This window comes from Quercus robur, chromosome 4 (assembly GCF_932294415.1).
Source record: "Quercus robur chromosome 4, dhQueRobu3.1, whole genome shotgun sequence".
Lineage (NCBI taxonomy): Eukaryota > Viridiplantae > Streptophyta > Magnoliopsida > Fagales > Fagaceae > Quercus > Quercus robur.
In genome coordinates this window covers 21,114,244-21,134,769 of record NC_065537.1, presented here as the reverse complement: position 1 = coordinate 21,134,769, position 20,526 = coordinate 21,114,244, and the positions used below count along the sequence as shown (strand labels likewise).

Genomic DNA, 20,526 nt, shown 5'->3' with positions numbered 1-20,526 from the left:
GAGAGAGAGTGTGTGAAGACTCAAGGCAAATTAAAGAATGAAGTGTTTTCGTGGATAGCTCGCGAGTAAGCATCCCGCAAAGTAATGCATGTGCCCTGCACATGATTGGAATGCGAAGATTCAGGACAGGATGGAGATAGCTGGTTTTTGTGAGTATCTCGCGAGTAAGGCCTTCCCGAGAGACACCCGTAAAACATTCTATTTTGCCAAATTGTCGTTTCTGATACACACTTTCTGTACCTACACTATATATACCCACATTAGACACAGATGTTGAGGAGTGCTTCTGAAAGAAAACCCTAGCAACAAACCTTGAGAGTTAGAGATTGTTATACCCACAATTCTATACACAATTCTAAAAGATATTGATGCTTGTGGACTACACCAGCAAAGCTTTAAGGGGAGTCGAGGAGAGATACCCCCTATTGAGAAAATGGCACTCGTTCTAGTTACGATTGCCTGCAAGCTCAGGCCGTACTTTCAAGCTCATACCATAATTATCTTGACGAACAGACTATTAAAGAAGGCCATGAATAGCCCTAACGTAGCAGGGAAAATGGTCCTTTGAACCATCGAACTAAGCGAGTTTGATGTCCAGTACCGACCAAGAACGACTATCAAGGCACAAGCTTTGGCGAACTTCTTGGCAAAATTCACACCTACTGAGGACGGAGAAGGCGTGGAATGGGGGAAACCTCTTGGGTCGTTAGTACTAACAACTCATCCAACAAGCATGCTGGTGGAGTTGGTGTTATACTGAAATTAGCAGAGGGTAATGTAATAGAATGTGCTGTGAGGCTTGATTTTAGATGACAAATAACGAGGCTGAGTATAAGGCACTCCTTGCTGGTCTCGACTTGGCTAGAGCTGCCGGAGCATCTTCCATGATCAACCACTGCGACTCCCAAGTAATCACTAAACAAGTCAATGGAGACTACAAGGTAAAAGGAGAGCACATGAGGAAATATTTGAACCTCGTGAAGCAGCACATAGGTCATGACTCAAACGTGAGATTCATGCAAGTCCCAAGAGAAGAAAATGTGGACACTGACCATTTAGCCAAGGCTGCCTTGACTGAGGGCATGATACTGGACTAAAGAGTACTCTCATTCGTGTAGTATGCACCAGCCATGGACCAGATAAAAATGCAAGCAATTCCACCAAGGGACGATTGGATGGTCCCCATCATCTTTTACCTATAAAAGGGACGACTTCCAGATGAATACTACTGGCCTACTGGCCTACTGTGCAAAAGGATGCCCAGTCCTATGTTAGAGCATGCGATAAATGCTAACGCCTTAATAGCATCTCTCGACAACCATTAGAGCAACTCACTCCAGTAACATCTCCATGGCCTTTCGCGCAATGGGGAATAGATATAATGGGTTCGTTCCCAACAACAATACGGTAGTTCAAGATCCTTATAGACGGCATCGACTACTTTATGAAGTGGGTAGAGGCTAAGCCTTTAGCCACCATTACAAAAAGGAAAATTAGGAACTTCGTATAGAAACATTGTTTGCCGCTTTGGAATACTAAGAGTGTTGGTCTCAAACAATGAAAAGCAGTTTGACAACAAAGCATTCCGAGATATCTGTCAACAGCTGTCAATTAAGAATCACTACTCCTCACCGGCACATCCTGAAGCTAATGGACAAGTAGAAGTGGCGAATCAATCCCTACTTAATCTGATCAGAACTTAGCTTGAACAAGCAAAAGGAATATAGCTAGACAAGCTCCCAAGTGTCCTCTAGGCGTACCACATAACAATACAAACTCCCACCGGAGAGACTCCATTCAAACTTGTGTTCAGCACTAAATCAATGATACCAACGGAAGTAGGACTTACCAGCCTCAAAGTGGATCACTACAACGAAAAGAGATACGACAAATAATTACGCATCAACTTGGACTTGTTGGATGAAGTCAAAATAAGTGCAAAGCATAGGCTAGCACGATATCAGAACCTCATGACTAGGCACTACAACAAGCAAGTAAGGCCAGGACACTTTAACAAAGGGGAGCTAGTCCTAAGAAGAGTAACACTCGCCACCAGAGACTCGACATAGGGGAAGCTAGGCCCAAAATTGGGAAGGACCTTACAAAGTCGTTAACTGCTTTAGGGGAGGCATTTACCACTTAGAGACACTAGATGGGTGGAAGCTAACTCACCCATGGAACGTCAAGCATTTGAGGAAGTATTATCAGTAGGACATCTCCTACAGCTATGCTTATGTTAATTTTGTCTGGTTTTCCTTTTTTGTATGCTACTCATAAATGTTAGGATTTGACATAATTTATATTTCAATGATACTCACTTATTTGAAATTTGTTTTTATTTCTATATGAGCTCATTCTTTGAATAAAATTATTTTTTCCCCTCATGACGTATGAAAGTAGGTGACCAAAGTCGCCTATGGGTGGATGATCTAAACACTAAGTCGCCTACGAGTGGACAAACAACCAAAGTCGTCTACGAGTGGACGCTCTCAACACTAAGTCGCCTTCGGGTGGATAGACGACCAAAGTCGCCTATGTGTGGACAGTCCAAACACTAAATCGCCTACAGGTGGACAGATGACTAAAGTTGCCTACAGGTGGACGGTCCAAAAATTAAATCACCTAAGGGTAGATGAGAAAGAAACGATTGCTCATAAGTCCCTTTAGCTCAATGAAGTACACAAGTGGACGAGTAAGAAGACTTACTCCTTATGGACTTATGGACTTTTCACCTTCCTCATCTCTTATTTTTCTTAGCTTGATGACATTTTTCTTTTTGTCAATTTGATGCACTGTCATTTCTCTAGGCTTCTTTCTTGAATTGATGAACTTTCATCTTTGTCACTTTGATGAACTTTTTTGTTTTAGCTTGACAAGCTCTCTTTTGGATGAACTTGTATTCCTCTTGGCATGATGAATTCTAGCCACTTCAAGTTTTTCATCCCAACTGGCAACTGTTAATTTGAAGACTAGTGTGCCCATTTTATCCGCCTTCCAACTCTAGAACTTGTAAAGGGAGATTCCTTGAGTAAACCCTCATTTTGCATTGATGATATTTTATCTTTAGCTTAATGATTTCTCCACTTGTCTTTCACATTTTCTTGGAGTCCTTTATCAATTGGCTTCGAATCAACAAGGTTAACCCTCCTCAACATGAGATTTAAGTATGCATAACTTGATTTTTCCCACCCCAAGGTTAAATTTTAGTGGGTTCATGCCAAAAAAAAAAGGCTAAGTGTTTGAAGGCTCAAATTGGCTAGCAAGGGACAATGAACATTCTAGGTAATTGGGAAATAACTTGTTTAACCAAAGATGGCCTCCTATCCCTAGTAATGCTTGCTTATAGGCACAGTGACTTAAGCTCTTTTAATGCATGAGTTTTTTTGTTTTTTTTTTTTTTGATGGATTGATTTCTTTGATTTCCTTTTAAGACCCTTTCTTCTTTTATTCAAAGTAATTTAGCAAAAGCCTTTACATGGGTCAAATGAAATTAATCCTTTCTCAGTACAAGTTGATTGTTCAATCCTTTAGACATCATGATTTAGAGAAAGTTTTGTCCAAGGGATCCTCATGTACCATTTTGAAAAGAAGAGTTTTAAAAAAATCTTGAAATCCTTGAAAGAAAAAAATTTGGGCCTTTTTGAAAAAGTTAGTTGGAAGTCCGATTCCCCTAGTTCAAAGATTATTTTTATTTTATTTTTTTAAATGACACAAGTTTAAAATTTATTTTGAAAATTTTCTCCATTTTTTTTGGGGGGGGGGGGGGGGGGAAAGATTTAGAAATCTTTTTTTTTTTTTTTTTTTGGGTTTTTAATGAACAATGTATATCAAATACTACATGAAATTTTAGAATTCAATGAAACATGGAACAAACAAACAAACTTTAAGCTTAACCATGATCTTGCAAACCTAATGTGGAGTAAGGCAAAGTTGGGCCGCTTGCTTCTTCTTGGTCCATTAAGGATGCTTGAGACTTGATATGCTTGAACCTTGATTACGATGAAATGGCTTGGGGTTGCACTTGGAAGGCTTGCATCTTGTGAGATTTTAGCCTTTAACGATGATCATGCATTCACCTTTGATGGGCTTGAGTGTTGGGCTTCCATGCCAAGTAGAGCTCAGTCATAGGCTTTTGGGCTTGAGTTCATTCACAACATACAAGGTTCAAACAATCATGATGGGCTCAAGCATTGGACTTGAATCATCATGGTTCAAACAAAAGGCCAAACACATGTGTAATGAAATGCAATTTACATGGACCGACCTAAAGGTAGGTTCTATGGTCATTACAACATGGGTAGAAGGTAGGTAAAAGGTCCCCGTAAGCTAGGATGTCGTACCTCCCAACTTATGATGCTAGGAGCGCTGCGTTGGTTCAAATAATACAGTTTGTCCCTATGAACCACCATGGCATCACCATGAGGATCCTTATCACGGTGGGTGGTAGGTTCACCGCTGGGTATGTGAGACTTAGGAAGACCACAATCCACGGCTAATATTACCAGGCTTCCGAGCTAGCACACAAACAAAATAAATTTCATTTAAGCAAATGATACATGACATGCAATATAATGACATTATATACAAAAAACCAATAAACAAACAATGACATAATTGGCCACCATAACCTAATTGAAACTTAGCCCTTAATATTCCCAGCGAAGTCGCCACTATGAAAGACTGCGCCTCCGTCCCGTTTAAGAATTGGGCCAAACTCAATATAAATCTACAAAAGCACTAAGCATAGCATCCAAACAATTTTAAAACACATTTAAACATGGAAAGAAGCAAAACATGGAAAGAAGCACATAAACATGGCAAAGAGCAGAATCACGAAATTTAGACATATCCTAGCCCAAGAAGGCTAGGCCAACAACAACAAAGCAATAAATATGTGAGAAATCAAGTAGACATGCTAGGAAAGCTATAAACATGTTAGAAAGAAAAATAAAGCAAGAGACATGCTAGGGAAAGCTTTAAAATATGCTAGAAAGCAAGATAAAGCAAGAGATATACTAGGAAAAGCTATAAACATGTTAGAAAACAAGGTAAAGCAATAAAAAGGTTATGAAATTAAATAGGTGTAGATAGTAGCTAAAAAGCTACATCTACACCCCTAAACCTCAAATCCAAGGTACCAAGACCAAGGAGAGGAAGATGAGAGCAAGAACAATACCTCTTGATTGTTGGGAAAAGTGAGAAATCAAGGGTTTTATTTGTCTATTTTGGAGATAATTTAGAGATAAGGAGCGGGAGAATATGACTAGAAAGTGCTCCAAAATGCAAAATTGGATCTAGGTTGAAAATGTGACTATTCAGCTTCTAGCGACCTTAAATGTGCACCAGGGTTGATTGCTGATATCAACAATCCTGTCCTATTCCCCTAACTTCAATCACGTATTCGAAGGTCTTCAAAAAAAGGTATGGATGTATAGTTTACAGAAATCTAAAGGAATTGAAAATCCAACGATCAGATCCAAAGTTATGGCCTCGAGAAGCGAGCTGACGTGCCTGGCACGATTTTCAAGATATCCTAACCGTTTTAACTTTGATTTTGACCCATGAATAGTCATTGGAAAGGAAATTCAATAACCTTCACAATGGCATTAGTTCCAATCCGTTCCAATGGTCGGATCAAAATTAGGTTTTCTGGTGCGCCTGAGAATTAACCTCGGGTCAAACTTGGTCAAAGTTGACAAAATCTTTGAATAGCTCAGGTTTAATGTTGGAACATGAAAATTGTAGTTTTAGCGTGATTTTGACCAACTTTGACTTTTGGTCAGCTCAAGGTTGTTTAGGGCATTTCGGTCAATTTGACCTAAAATGGAACTTTGATTACTCCGATGCCTGAACGGGTCATGCCACATCAATCTAGATGTTCCCATGGTCCCCTGGTGAGAAGTTAATATTTTTGGAATTTTCGGGGCCTCGCACTCAAATCGAGGATGGACAAAATACGATATCTACACTTATCTTGAAAAATTCCTTTCTTGAAAAAAAAATTTATATACATAAATTTTTTGTTAAAAATTCTTCTCCTTAAAAAATTTTCTTTGCAACAAAAACTTATTTTCTTGAATTCTTTTTCTTTGCAAAAGATTTTTTTTTTTTTCAAAAATTCCTCTTCTAAAAAAATAACTATTTACCAAAGATTTTTTTTTTTGAAAACTTTTCTTCTTTACAAAAGATTTATTTCTTTTGTTGAATTTTTTTCTTTTTGAAAGTTTTCTTTTAGGTTAAAGCAAACAAAGATCAAACACATGCACATGGGCTTCCCTATGAATTGGATCTAGGGTTACACTATGTGTGGGTAAGCTTCTTAAAGCTAAAGGGATAGATCAATAGGTTACTCGCAACTAGGTGGACCATTATTTCAACCATTGGGCTTACATGGATTGTAATGGATTGGAGGCAAACCATTAATGTACTCAAAGCCCATCATAGGCAATGGCACAGATTGGAAGTTGGTGGGATGAACTTCGAAAAGTCTTGGCCCTAGATGGAGCCTCAACTCTCCCACTCATCACCAACCATGGCAATGGGACAAAGAAACAAGTCAAATTGTATGCGAAACCATATTAAAAAAGCCTTTGTTAGGATACAAAAAATGGAACACATTGGAGGCAAACTTCTATCAGCCCAATGGAGTTGCCATTATGGGTGCAAGCGCTTGTGACGAGTTTTGGTTCTCCTCTTGGAAAGTATGCCTTGGTCTAGGGTGGATTATGGCAGAGGGTGTAAATGGAGTCGCCAACTAGATTAGGTCTAGGAACCATAAATGTAGCACCCTTATGGAAGGACTGATCTTTATCAGAGCGTGTGTCCAGAGTTTAGGTATGGGGATGAGAAGGTGTTAGGCACCCAACCCCACTCGACCTATAGGTCAGCCTCCACTCATTGTGTTCAAAATCCCAATCCTAACAAAGGGTCCTCTAATATGTTAAAATAGTGAGTAAATGCGATTTTTCAGCATTGTTTTCACAGTGAATTGTGATTACTTCCAAACTATCAAAATAACTTCAATTACTTTTTGTAGACATGTCAAGCTCATCATTGGGATTGGGGACTAAAGTTTGTTAACCAGGTATAAAATGAGGTGTCGACAATTGTACCCTTTTTTATTCTTACAAGTTTGTTACTTATTTAATGCTTCAAAAACCAAGCCTCTATTGATCTTGACCCTTGGAGTCTTTTGGCTGCATGATTAGCTGACTAGTTTTAATATCCTACAAGAGAAAAATTCATGTAATGAGATTATTTCAGAGAATCTTTTAAACTCATATTTATGTGTAATTAAATATAAAATTGATGCAATATCACCTATCAAAACTAATAACAACAAAAAGCTTAAGCAATTATCATAAGCTTTCTACTAAGAAAAGGAAATGAGCTTGTGCGGGGATAAGGTAGTTTACGCTTCCTCAAAGTGGTTTAAACTCCTAAACCAAGAAGATGTAGATGTTACAATTTAATATTTTTGTAGTGTCCTATATATTTTCAATTTTTGTTATTTTCTTCATATAATCTAGTTGGGTGCATGATAGATAAGTGGAACAAAAATTCTCTGTGGCAATTTTTGTGTTCCACTAATCAGAACTTGCCATGTGGTTGATTATTCTTTTTTCTTTTTTAAATTTGGTTATTTTATAAGGAAAGTTAAATGAATACATAACAAATAGTGATTAATGGAGTATAAAATGAAACCAAAAAAAGTGGGATAGAAAATTGGAATTGCCCATATTGTTCAAAATTTGTCAATGTTCCATCAAAAAAAAATAAAAAAAAATGATCTGCGATGGTAAAATCTTAAAAAGGCCCTTCAAAGTTCAAAATCCTTATCCCCTCCAATTTTAAATTCCACTATAGATAGCTAACCTGTATTGATAACCACACTGATGTTGAGTAATTATTTGAACCAAAATATGTCCAACTTGTCACTTCAATTTGTTCCTTAAAAAAGCCCAAAAAAAAAAAAAAAAACACCCAAAAATTTTGCTCTAATCAAGGTAAACCTCACAAACCAACCCCTCTTTTCCTCTCAATTCATAAAAAATAAAACTGTTAAGGTGGTTTTTAGTCAAACACTTTGCTGTAGAAAATATTGATATAGCATTTCTCTTCTATAAATAGCCTTCTGAAAATTGTATAAATCACTTCTCAACCATCATAAGTCGTCTTTCACTGGACCCCAACAACGGAGAAAGCCTTGTAGTTATTAAATCTAACAAAAACCATGGTTTTCAAGGACTACACCTTTTTCTCTTATGTCTTTTTAGCGACAATCGTCATCCTCTTCACTAGCCACGCTCATGGCGTTGGCCTATGCGACAATTCTCCTAATAAGCAAGTCTGTTATTCAATTGTTTATACTCGGACTGACCCTATTGCTGCCTCGATTGCACTCTGTAACAAATTGGTTTACGAGACCAAAGTTGCAAAGGTGGTGGCTCAAAGGCAAGCCAAGTCCCCTGAAACTGAACAATGCATTAAAGAATTTGACAGTGCCATTAGCTACACCAAAGTCGCCTTGAGTGGCCTCAGGGGCGGTCAATACCAAACCCTGAAGGAATTCACCAATGCCACCCTGGTAAACTACCAGTATTGCGATTCCTTGTACCAGAAGTCTGGCAAGACCAATCCCATTGCCAAATCTACTAAGCACTTAGAGGACATGGCTAGCGTCGGTGCGTATTTAGTAAATTTAGTTAAATGAAAAAGAGCTTCTGAGTTGTATGTGAAAAATAAAAGTGGTCTCAAGAAACTGCTATAAAAACGTTTCTGAATTTTTTTTCTTTTTGATAAAAATTTATGGGGGAGGCCATGTTTGTCGTATTTGTGTCTTGTAGAGCTCTTTCTTGTGCCATTGTGATATGAGAAAATCTATTATTCTTAAACTTTTTTTTAATAAATCTATTATTCTTAAACTTTTTTTTAATAAATATCTTGACATTTATCTGTACAGAATAATATAGTACTAGATTGGATTAGCTTTACGAAAGATTTTTCGCTACTCTTTTCATCATGATTCCTTTCCATTACCGTATAATAATACAAGCATATTCCTCTTATTCTAGGCTAGTTCGTAAGAAACCTAATTATATACAAAATCTAACAAAATATAGGCGAAAACATCATTTTCGTCCCTATATTTTAGGGTCACAATCAATTTGGTCCCTATATTTTGATAGTAGTCAATTTAGTCTCTGTTATTTTTAACATGCAGTTAATTTTGTCTCTACCATCAACTCACTAACGTAATTGCCTAATTGGCAAATGGCTTACATAACTGACAGCATACATGGCTAGTAAAACAATAAAAATACATTTAATTTTTATAAAAAAAAAAAAAAACCACAAATTAAAAAAATCACATCTAAAAAATAAAATAAAATAATTGAAGGGTGTGAACTAAAAAAATTTCTCCAAACTTCCTTACACTTTCTTTGCAACCAAACATAACTCAGATTTCAAAACCAAATTTAAAACCAAACACAATAGGGTGGATCTCTCTCTCTCTCGGGTACGTGAGCTCAACCATGGATTGTCTCTCTACAAGACCGACCATAATAAACAATGGTCTCACGATAGCGCCGCCATCACCAGCTGTAGCCATCACTCCTTATCTCCTTCTGCTTTTCTTTTTTATTTTCCTTTTATCAGTTTTTTTTATAAATTTTTTCCTCTTGTTTTTCTTATCTACGACTGAAACTCATTTTGTATTTCATTTTGCTTTTTAATATAAATTTCTCCATTTTGGTTGATATAATGGGTTGGTTTTGTTTTAGTTGTGAGAAATCTTTAATTTGTGCTCGGGTTTACAAACTGGGATTCTGGCCCTTGGGTCACTGTTAGTATTTGAGTTTGCTTCTTCCTCTCCTTCTTTGTCTGACCTTCTATGTTGTTGGAGACGTTGAGCTCTTGGGTCCACTTGGTATTCTTTGAGCATATGGATGGTTTGGATTTTTTGTTTGAATGACTATTTCAGTGGGTTTTCTTATTTCTTTGATGTGGGTTTACAAATGAAATTTCTGGTGAAGAGCGCTTCAATGTATGAGTTGAACTTCTGGGTTTTGGCTGGGTACAGTTCGCAGAGAAGGTAATATGAGTGTTCTTGGTTGTGATTTTGAAGCATTATTTTCTTTCTTTAAAAATAAAAATAACTGAGAAATTAATTTTTTATTGTTTTTAATTTAGATGCTGACGTGGCATTTTAATTATAGTTTTAGTAGCCATTTCATCATCAACTTTGCCACCTGTTTAAGCCGTGCCACATAGGCACTTTCGTTAGTGAGTTAACGGTAGGGACCAAATTGACTACGTGTTGAAAATAAAAAGGATTAAATTGACCGCTACCAAACTATAGGGACCAAATTGACTATGACTCCAAAATGTAGGGACCAAAATGGTGTTTTCGCCTAAAATATAATTTGAATATATGGACATAAAAAAAATAGATAAATAAAAAGACAAAAAGAACAACAAATGATACTAGTTGTGACTGCAAGTCAAGCCATTGAGAAAAGTAGAGCTATTACTTCAGCATAGTTAGGATAAGAGCAAAGCTGTTGGTGCAGTCAAGGAAAACTCATGATAATAGTATCTCTCTTAGTAATTTTTTTAGAAAAATGAAATTAAGTTGTTACTAATTCTAATTAAGACACAATACTTACATCATTGTTTTACCTACTAATAATAGCTTGTTTTATAAAATTTATTGTGAACATAACATTACTCCAAAAATAATTTTGGCCCCAAAGCATAATCCTTAACCCCTTAAAATAATAATAAAAAAAGGGGAAAAAAAAAATAGACTAGATCAAATAACAACAAACTAACAAATTATCAAACAAAAAGCCTATTCAAAAGTTCAACACATCACAAACTAACAAGATGTGTTTCATCTAGTTAGAGGGAGTGCTTACCTCCTTCTTCGTGTACACTGGTCTTGTGACCATGTTTACATACATTGTGCTTATCTTTGATATATGTATATATATATATATATATATATATATATATATTTATGATAATATATGTCTTCTTCACCTACCTTTACATTTGTTATTTCTTTTCTATCTTTATACACATGTTTCTTATTTTTGTATGCAATCTATTATTTCTTTTTCACACAAAGATGCCTTGATGAGTTTTGTTTCATGTATTTCAGAAATAGAGGTTGTCAAAGTCTACTTGCCATAAACTCTCTTCTTACAAAGTTTTTCAAGAGTTTGTGTTAGGATAGATTTTATTGTATTTAACAAGTGAATATGAGTTGAGTGATTTATTACTTCTCTCATGTTTCATTTGTTTGTTGTGGTTTTGTCACGGATTGCCCAAGGGGGAGATTGTTAAGGACATATTTTGTATAATTAGCTAATCCTTTGATAAAACGTATTTTACTTGTATTTGGGTAGATCTAGAATGTGTTTAATACTTCAAGAAACAAGTTGTTCAAGTCTAGTATTAAAGCCATGAAGATTAGACCAAGAAACAAGTGAAGAAAAGCTATTCACTAAAACTGGACAGATAGCTTGACAGCTGCTCGACGGATAGCTATCTATCGAGGTTTAATGAGACTCAATAGATACTATTTATTGAGGTTACGGGAATTCAGATTTTTAGATCTGATTTTTAGTCCATGCTTATGTATTTGTGTAGGGTTTCTTCTCTCACAACCCTAGACCTATATAAGGCTTATTTTAAAGGCCGTCACATAAGAGAATACAAGGAGAACATATGCAAAAGGTGACCGATGCCTTATTCTCTCTGAAAGAAGCTACTACGTCTTTGAGCCTTAAGGTTTTGTAACCAAGTGCTTCTTGATCTTCATTGTTGATGAAGTGAAGAACTTTATAGCCAACAATATTCTTCAAGTTGGTGTGTTAGTTATGTACTGAGAGTTGTGTATTATTGGTTAGTCACGTACTGGAATCCGTGCAAAAAGGGTGGCGTTTATATATTGAAGAGTTTAGAAGTTCTGAACTAGTAGAAGGTTTCTGCTGTGAGTTCATCTATGGGAATTGTAGAGTTTAGAGACAGTTTTTGTACTAGATTTGAAACTTCTCTTTACTATAATGGATTGCTTTTCAAGAAGGTTTCCCCCCAGTTTTTTATTATGAAACTAGTTTGTTTCACTGGTTTTCTTGGGTTATCATATCTTGTCTTATTTATTTTTCCGCTATGCATGATATTGACATCATATTGATGTTTGTTTGTTTTAATAAGGTTTATTCATAATAAATATAATTAATAAATTGAGTTTAAAACTTGTTAATTATATCAACCGGGGTCTAAATTTCCCAACATTTTCTCTTCTTGAAAAATTGTTTTTAAGCAATCTCGACAGCTACTAGACACCTTTTGACAGCTAGGCTATCTATCGAAACCCTTTAGCTGCTTTTTATCGCATTCTCGATAGCTTCTCGATAGCTACTTGATCCATCAAGAAACTTTCTGTCTACTCGATCGATGCTCAATAGCTGTTCGATCCATCGAGGTTGGCTTCTGCTCAATAGCTACTCGACAGATTCTCAATCTGTCGAGATCCTCTTGCATGCATTGTTTTTCACATGTTTTGCATCTTTCTGTTATCTTGTCATCCATAGCATCTTGTTTCGTTTCTCTTGGATATTTTTATTGTTTTTCTTTAAAGCTTATGTACTCTATTTTTAATTTCAGTTTATTATTCAGTACTTGTGTTTGTCTTACTGCTTTGTAGCATTTTTTTGTACTTTTAGATGTTGATTATATATCTTAAGTACCTTACACTTGTACCCTTGTAGGATTTTGTATCCTAGATGCATATACTTTATGTATTTTACATTGGTTGTATGTTGGACATGCAATTGATCATTGTGATTGGTCTTTATTGCATTGCATGTTCGGATAAGAATTTACTAGCTAAATGTTCATTATAGTCATTCTTTAATGACTGAACTTGTTTGATCAAGATATGCTTACATGTTATATAGTGTTTACAAACTTGATTGCACTTTACATGCTCATGTACGTACCATGTATTCAACTTGTCATAAGCTTAATGACAGTTTTGTTTGAGTGCGAGTGTTTCAGGTTACAGGTATATACGTGCAAGTGCTTCACAGCTTCTAGATTGGGTGTGAGTGAGTTTTGCCACTGTTTCCAAACTCACGTTTAAGTCTAAAGTCTGTTTTAGGGGTTTGTCACGGAATAGCCAAACGGATAGATTGTAAAATTGTAATTTACAACTGTGTTCTATTGGCTTTAATTCCGTGCCAAATTTGATTGCAATTTTGTTCAATCTTTTGTACCCTGTATTTCATGTGGGATTTATTTGTAAGGGTTGTGTGTGAGAGAGAGAGAGTGTGTGAAGACTCAAGGCAAATTGAAGAATGAAGTGTTTTCGCGGATAGCTCGCGAGTAAGCATCCCGCGAAGTAATGCATGTGCCCTGCACATGACTGGAATGTGAAGAGTCAGGACAAGTTGGAGATGGCTGGTTTTCGCGAGTATCTCACGAGTAAGGCCTTCCCGCGAGACACCCGCGAAACATTCTATTTTGCCAAATTGTCATTTCTGATACACACTTTCTGTACCTACACTATATATACCCACATTAGACACAGATGTTGAGGAGTGCTTCTAAAAGAAAACCCTAGCTACAAACCTTGAGAGTTAGAGATTGTTATACCCACAATTCTATACACAATTGCTTGCGGATTTTCCTCAACTCCTACCTCTCCATTTCCATACCATTGAAAGGGTGGTGCTGTTGGGAAGCATTGGAAAAAGCCAGGCTTTGGCAGATGCAATTAAGCATATTACGAGATCCGGAGAGCTAGACAAGACACGGTTCCGAGAAGCCTTGTTAGAGTAGCAACTTGGAGAGTTTAGGTACATCGGGTAGATTAGGCTTGGAGGGTCTCTTGCTAACCCATGTATCCCAACTAATTGTCTAGTGGATCGATTATTGTTTAGAAAGGTTTTACGCCGAGTACTTCGATTTCCTCTTCGATAACACATCCGCGTGTTATCTTGTGTTTGCATTCTTCTTCCCTACTCTTTTAGCTTTTATATTACTACTGTGTTATATTGAATATGGCTTAAAGAGTAGTTTATTTGTATATCCGCTCTCATTTACTCTATTCCGCACTTAGTATAAATTAGAGTAAAATCTATCGAGCCATAATTTTTAATTTGGGAGTCTAAACAGCTTGTGTGTTTTAACACATTTTCAAGCTTTCAATTATTATACTCCTATGGAGACAAGTTTCTGATGAAGAAAATTTAGTTGCCAACTCCAGGTGTTGATTCCTAAGTTTACTATCTCACTTGGTGTTGATTATAAGCAACCCTAGGTGTTGAGTCCTAGGTTAGCCTCAAGCCCGAAATTGCTTCAAAACATAAGCGAACAGACCTAATAGATAAAAATTTATAAGCATTAGCATCACAAAAAAGGATGGTGTCCACAAAAAAGTAGATATGAAACACACAGAATTCCTCCCACCCCCAACTTGAAAACCAAATGATAAACCCCCTTCTACTTCCCTACTCAGCATCTTGCTAAGAATTTCTAAGGTTGGAATGAAGAATAAATAAGATAACAGATCACCTAGTGATGTAGAATAGATTTTGATAAAACCTATCTATGTATGCTTTCAGTCAAATTAAGGTTTGCTTCTTTGGTTAATCAGCAGCAAAAGGCTAGGGAATATATCTATGGTTTTAGGTTTTGATAGATTAAAAAAGAAAGTTTGACTTAGGTTGCAAAGAGGTGAGAAGTTGAGATTAAATCTGTTCATAGGCTGTGAACAATAACATGTTGTAGAGAGGGAAAATTCCCAACCTATCACAAGTTGGCACATTATACTACCAAGTCCACAAAATATAGCCAATTACAAAGCACCACGTACTGCCGTTAGGTTTTGCTACCACTACTCAAAAACCAACAAAAATTTGCCAAATGTCATGCAAAAACTGATCACACATCAACACGTGTAAACAATGACATAAGTAGTCCAACACATGTAAGCGATGACATATGCAATCCAGCACGTGTAAACAATAACATAAGTGAACCAATCAGGCTGTGACATGTGTCACCAATCAAACTCCGCCATGGGTCGCTCACCCACTTCCAAACTCCTATAAATAGAAGCCTTCCTAAGGCATTTGAGGGGACACTAAGAGATCCAAAGCACAAGTAGCATCAAAGAAGATTCAGAAGTACTGAAGCTCTGCTGGAATCAAGCCCTGAAACCTCTAGGAACTTCAAAAACTTCAACCTCAAATGCAAGGAACATTCAAATCAAAATCATCTAAACTACCTACTTAGATTTCAAAGGTCACTGGAATCAAGCTCAAAAGCCTCCAGAAACCTCAACAAATCACAAATCAGCAAAGTTCTACAAATTCAAGCCTCCAAAGCCCCGAAGAACTTCCACCACAAATCTTCAAATATAAAGAACATTCGAAGAGGAATCATCCAATTCATATTCCTAAATCTCAAAGTTTACTAGAATCAAACTCAAAAGCTTTCAGAAACCTCAAGAAACCACAAATTAGTGAAGCTCTACGAATTTAAGCCTCTAAAGCCTCGAAGAACTTCCACCACAATTCTTCGAAGACGAAGAACACACGAAGAACACGAAGAACATAAAGAACAAAGGATTTCTAACAAGCTCATAGCCAGAGATTCATTGTAATTCTATTTCAAAGATCTTCGATCCATTTTTCAACCAAATTGAAGTATATTTGGTGTTCGAATCAAAATCACATTACCACAATTCCAATCAACAAATCTTTCAAGGAGAACGAATCAGAAGATCACTCTTTTGTAATTACAGAGAAATGTACCACATATTCATCAATACAAATTCGCATTTGTGAAACTATCTTACTTGCTTGACTTATTTCGAACTAAGAAATTTAATTGTCCACACATGTTAAAGGCGAAAGGTGACCTTAAGGCCTTGCATTGCCCAAGGCATGAGGCGACAAAAAGGCGCTATCCCAAGTAAAGCGAGGCACCAAATTCTTAATATATTTATTTTACGTATGTACCTAGTGTATTACAATATTATAATGAAGTGTTTTTCAATGTGTAGCATGAAGAAATTGGGTCTATCAAATTATTTCAAAATAGGATTAACATGGTTTAGGCTCTATTAGTTAGTTCTAATTATACGTTTACAACAAGCTTCTATATAACAATAAGTCTTACAAAACAAATTTGTAAATTAATTTAACTAATAATAGGTTTTATAACATGCCTTTTGAAATTAATAATCTAAAGATAGGTTTAACAAGAAACTTCTATAAAACAAAATTAAAATTATAAATAAAAAATAAAAAACTTGAGGCTCTCGCCTTAGCGCCTTTTTCATGTCTTAAGGCGGTCACCTTGCTCGCCTAGGTTCTAAAGGCAAGCGCCTCGCCTTGCGTGAGTTAGGCAAGCACCCAACTCGCCTTTGACTACACTAATTAACATTAATACTGTCGTGAAGAATAATATAAGGGAGAAAAATAAGAAAACACTCAAGATATAGAAGTCTTCCATTAACCAAATCAATCAATTTTAATTAATCAACCCTAACTTATTTGCATACAAAATCACCAAATTCAAGTTATGGAGTATGTTGTAAATTTATAAAGTTCAAAACACAAGTACTCATAACATATAACCAGGAACTGTGAAGAAAAATGGGGGTAAAAAACAGATTTCTATTAGTATGAACAAGGTACATATTGATTTTGAAGGCCCTGAAGAAAAGCATTTGCAATAAAAGTCCAACCAATCCTCTTCAAACTGGCTGCCTAAATAATAAATAGCATGGAGAACACATATCACCAACCAAACGAAGAATCAAGTTTTAGTTGAGAGACAGATATCACCAATTGGCATGAAGAACAGATATCACTTTAAACAATATGAAAACTGATGTTTTAGTAGGAGAGCCGGGTACAAAAATTAAACTATGTGCAAGCACCCAGTCTCTGTAGATCAGAAGTTCAACGCTACATTGTGAATATTGAATCGCCAAATCAGGAAGTTTAACAAAATTTTGGATTTTCAACATAAGAGGACACAAAAAGATTCTCTATAATATATATTGAAGATTGAATACCTCACATGGAAGGACCATATTCCTTTGAAGAATGCATGAGGTTTGTAGAGTAATTACTTCACAGCTTGATCCGGAGAAAAATGGCGTTGCTTATTCTTCCAAATATCTTATCTCACCAATGGGAGCAAGACTAGTCAGTAGCAGCGTTCTGCAAAAATCCTGAGACTCAAAACATTCCAATTAGTTACTAGTTTTCAAGGTCAGTCAGATACAGGACATCCTCCCATGTTGCACTGCCAGGATGTGCTTGGACGTTTTGGATATTTTGCCTGCTGTGTAAGTACTAAGAAGATTCAAAAACAATATACATAGAAACAAATGAATTTGTGAGAGTTTTTACATGTCCAAAGAATCCTGTTCAAATACCGGTCATGTTAGGACCTAAAGGGCCTTGGAAGCACCTAACATAAGTTCCAGAAAAACCATCCACAGCTGCCTCACTGATCCAACGATTGCCTAATACAGTCTTATCGAAGCCCCTAAATTCCTACATTGAGAACAACTTCTAAACACTAAACTATATCACCCAATAGACTTAAAACTTTCATCTAACGAAACCAATACTCCAAGCACAAGATCACCAACTAAATATATCATATTACCTAAATGGAAATAAAAATGAACGCATAGCCAATTATCTACAATTCTAAACATCAACACAGAAATTGCATAGTCAATTTACAATACACAATTTACCGCGACTCCCTCTATCCCACCGGTACTTTGCCCTTCACATTCCTCTATGCTCCAACATGTACTCGCAAACTCGCTCAGCTTTCCGTTTCATACCTTCAATCATCTCCTCAGTCGCGTCAATTATCTGTTTCGGCAAATGCACCTCCAAATAACCAATCCACTCCCCGAACGTCCTCGTCTCCAAATCAAACCCCTCCTTATCATCATCATCATCATCAACAACTATATTCTCCGCTGCCTCTTCTAAATTCGTCTCCTCCACCTTCTCCAGTGGCTCTTCACCCAAATTCCTCGTCCTCCTCGTCCCGGCCCGCCTCCTTTTACCCTTAACCTTCACTTCTGCACACTCTGCCTCCGAATTCTCCGGAATATTCTCCAGCATTGAGTCCAAAGCCACAGCCTTCACGCTCCGAGTTCGCCGCGTACTCATTTGCCGAACCGGTACCAGTTTCTTTTCCGCAACTTCGACATTCTCCGATCCATGAACATTTCTCGCGCTCCGAGTCCGCCGCGTACTCATTTGCCTTACCGGTTTCTCTTTCTCTGATTCTTCTGCTTCTTCTTCTTCACTCCGCAAAACCCTAACATTCCGTCGGCGCCTAGGGTTCCGTCTGAGTCGGCTCTCATCGTTGTTGAAATTCACAAGGATAGAAGTAAACTCGCCGATCGTGATGGAATCGCCGTCGGAGAGAACGTGAGGAGTGTTTGGTTTAAGTTCGATGCCGTTGAGGAGAGTGCCATTGGAGGAGTCGAGGTCACGGATGGTCCATTTGCCCGACCCGGATCCGAATGAAGAAGAAGAAGACTCCGAGTCGATGGAGAGGTGATTGGAGGAGATGCCGGCGTCTTTGATGGGGAGGTTGTTGCCACGGATGATGCGGCCGATTCGGATCCTGGATCCGGGTCGGAATTCTAGGGATTCGCCTTGACGTGGGCCATGGACGATTACGAGCTTCAGAGGTGGGGGCTCCATTGTTTGAGCTAAGGCTGTGATTGTGATTATGATTGTGAGAGATAGGGCAGGCTGTGGCACTCCATTTGAATTCTAGCGACGCGGGCTTGTTTTCCGCACCCTTTCTTTTTAAACGGTATCAAATTCATAAATTTATTTATTTATTTAAAAAAAAAAAATTAAGCTAAATTTTGTTGGGACAAATTTCGATTTCCTTTTTGGGATAAATTCACTAACTTTACTTAAAATTTAATTCGATCCTATAATTTCATTTTTAATCAAATCAATCCTCTTGTCCACTTTCTTTAGAAAATTTTTGTTAAGTGTTCTGAAGTGGGAACTAAAATCAACATCATTTGGGTTACAAACAACACATTTTAGACAGAAATTAAAATTTAGATAATTGAATTAAATGAAATTGAAGTTATAAGACTAAGTATGCATTTGGATATAACATTTTGCACGTTTTGCGTGTGGTGTTTGAATAGTGGGACCCACGGCACTATGCATGTTTTAGCCATTCACACAGTTTGTCCATTCTTGTTGGGACCCACGTGTACTTTTGTGGTATTAATACCACGTTTTTGCCACTGTGCACCTTGCATTGTGCACGTCTCAACATTTATTTGCGTAACAGTTTGTCCATCCTCGCTGGGACCCACATGTGCAATGTTTAGTCTAGTTTTAAAATTATTTGTTATAGTGTTTTCAGTTTTCAATTTTCAGCAAAATAAGCGGTATCCAAACAGACCCTAAATTGGATATAGGTAAAGTTAGAAAATGTAATTTGTAATTTAACATTTTCTTTTATAGGTATGACAAATTGGATTTGGACCAAATTGTCCATCCTAATGGGGAACATTTTGACTAACTTCATAGCTACTCTTCCCAAATAAGTTAGTCTTCCAAAAAGCACCTACTCACCAAAAGTGGAAGACCAGACAAGACCAACGCGAGCATGTGTCATGATCAAAAATTGACGACTGAGGCCAAGCACACTGAACTCATGTTGCAACTCCAATGTCACCTAAGACTCTCCTACATACACACGACCACCAGTAATGTGGTAACTCTTATCTCTTACGAATTAGTTAAAGGATAACTCCTCACTCCCTACGGATTAATTATGGGATGGTTACCAACTCCTACACATTAGCTGAGGGATAACCTCATGTCCCTACAATTCAGCTACAATGATCATCCACGAAGCCCTATATAAACACTGAGACACTCCAATCTCAAGGTTCACAAAAAATACCTTTCGTAAACTCCTCTCCAAAAAAAGTTCACTATCGGTTTTTGACTTGACCTTTGAAGGGGCTTAGGCTGGCACCACACCAGTGCTCTTTGAAAGTGTTTCTATTTATCATTAGTTGGCGTTATCTATGGGAAATTGAGTGACAAGCCATCGCTCTACTCCTGAGACAAAAGGTCATATGGTCCAAACTCGATCAATGGCATTGGTCAACCCAAAAACTGGAAATCCCCCTACCATAGTAAAGAGGCAACTACAAATGCTCTTAGCTGCAATTGAACGACTTACGCAATAGAATGAAGCCCTAATGCAGCAGAACCAAGTGCTGGAGATATGAGTCAAACAATTATGAGAGCAACAGCTCGAAGCCAACAACTACCAAGAACGTAGTAACAATCACCAAACCAAGAATGACCACCTCGAGGAAGACAAGGTGGAAAGCAATGTACCCAGCAAGGAAACCAGAAGAGAAGACTCACCACCTCGTGAACCAAAAGCAGTCAACACGTGATGGGAGGA

General features: G+C 37.2%; 1 protein-coding gene across 1 annotated transcript; it reads right to left on the bottom strand.

Annotated features, from left to right (window-relative positions):
• Positions 1–16,874: 16,874 nt before the first annotated feature.
• On the bottom strand, positions 16,875–18,861 carry LOC126720849 (FHA domain-containing protein At4g14490). Its single transcript, XM_050423672.1, has one exon. The coding sequence runs from the start codon at positions 18,771–18,773 to the stop codon at positions 17,835–17,837; it is 939 nt and encodes a 312-aa protein (XP_050279629.1). The 5' UTR covers positions 18,774–18,861; the 3' UTR covers positions 16,875–17,834.
• Between the last annotated feature and the right edge of the window lie 1,665 nt (positions 18,862–20,526).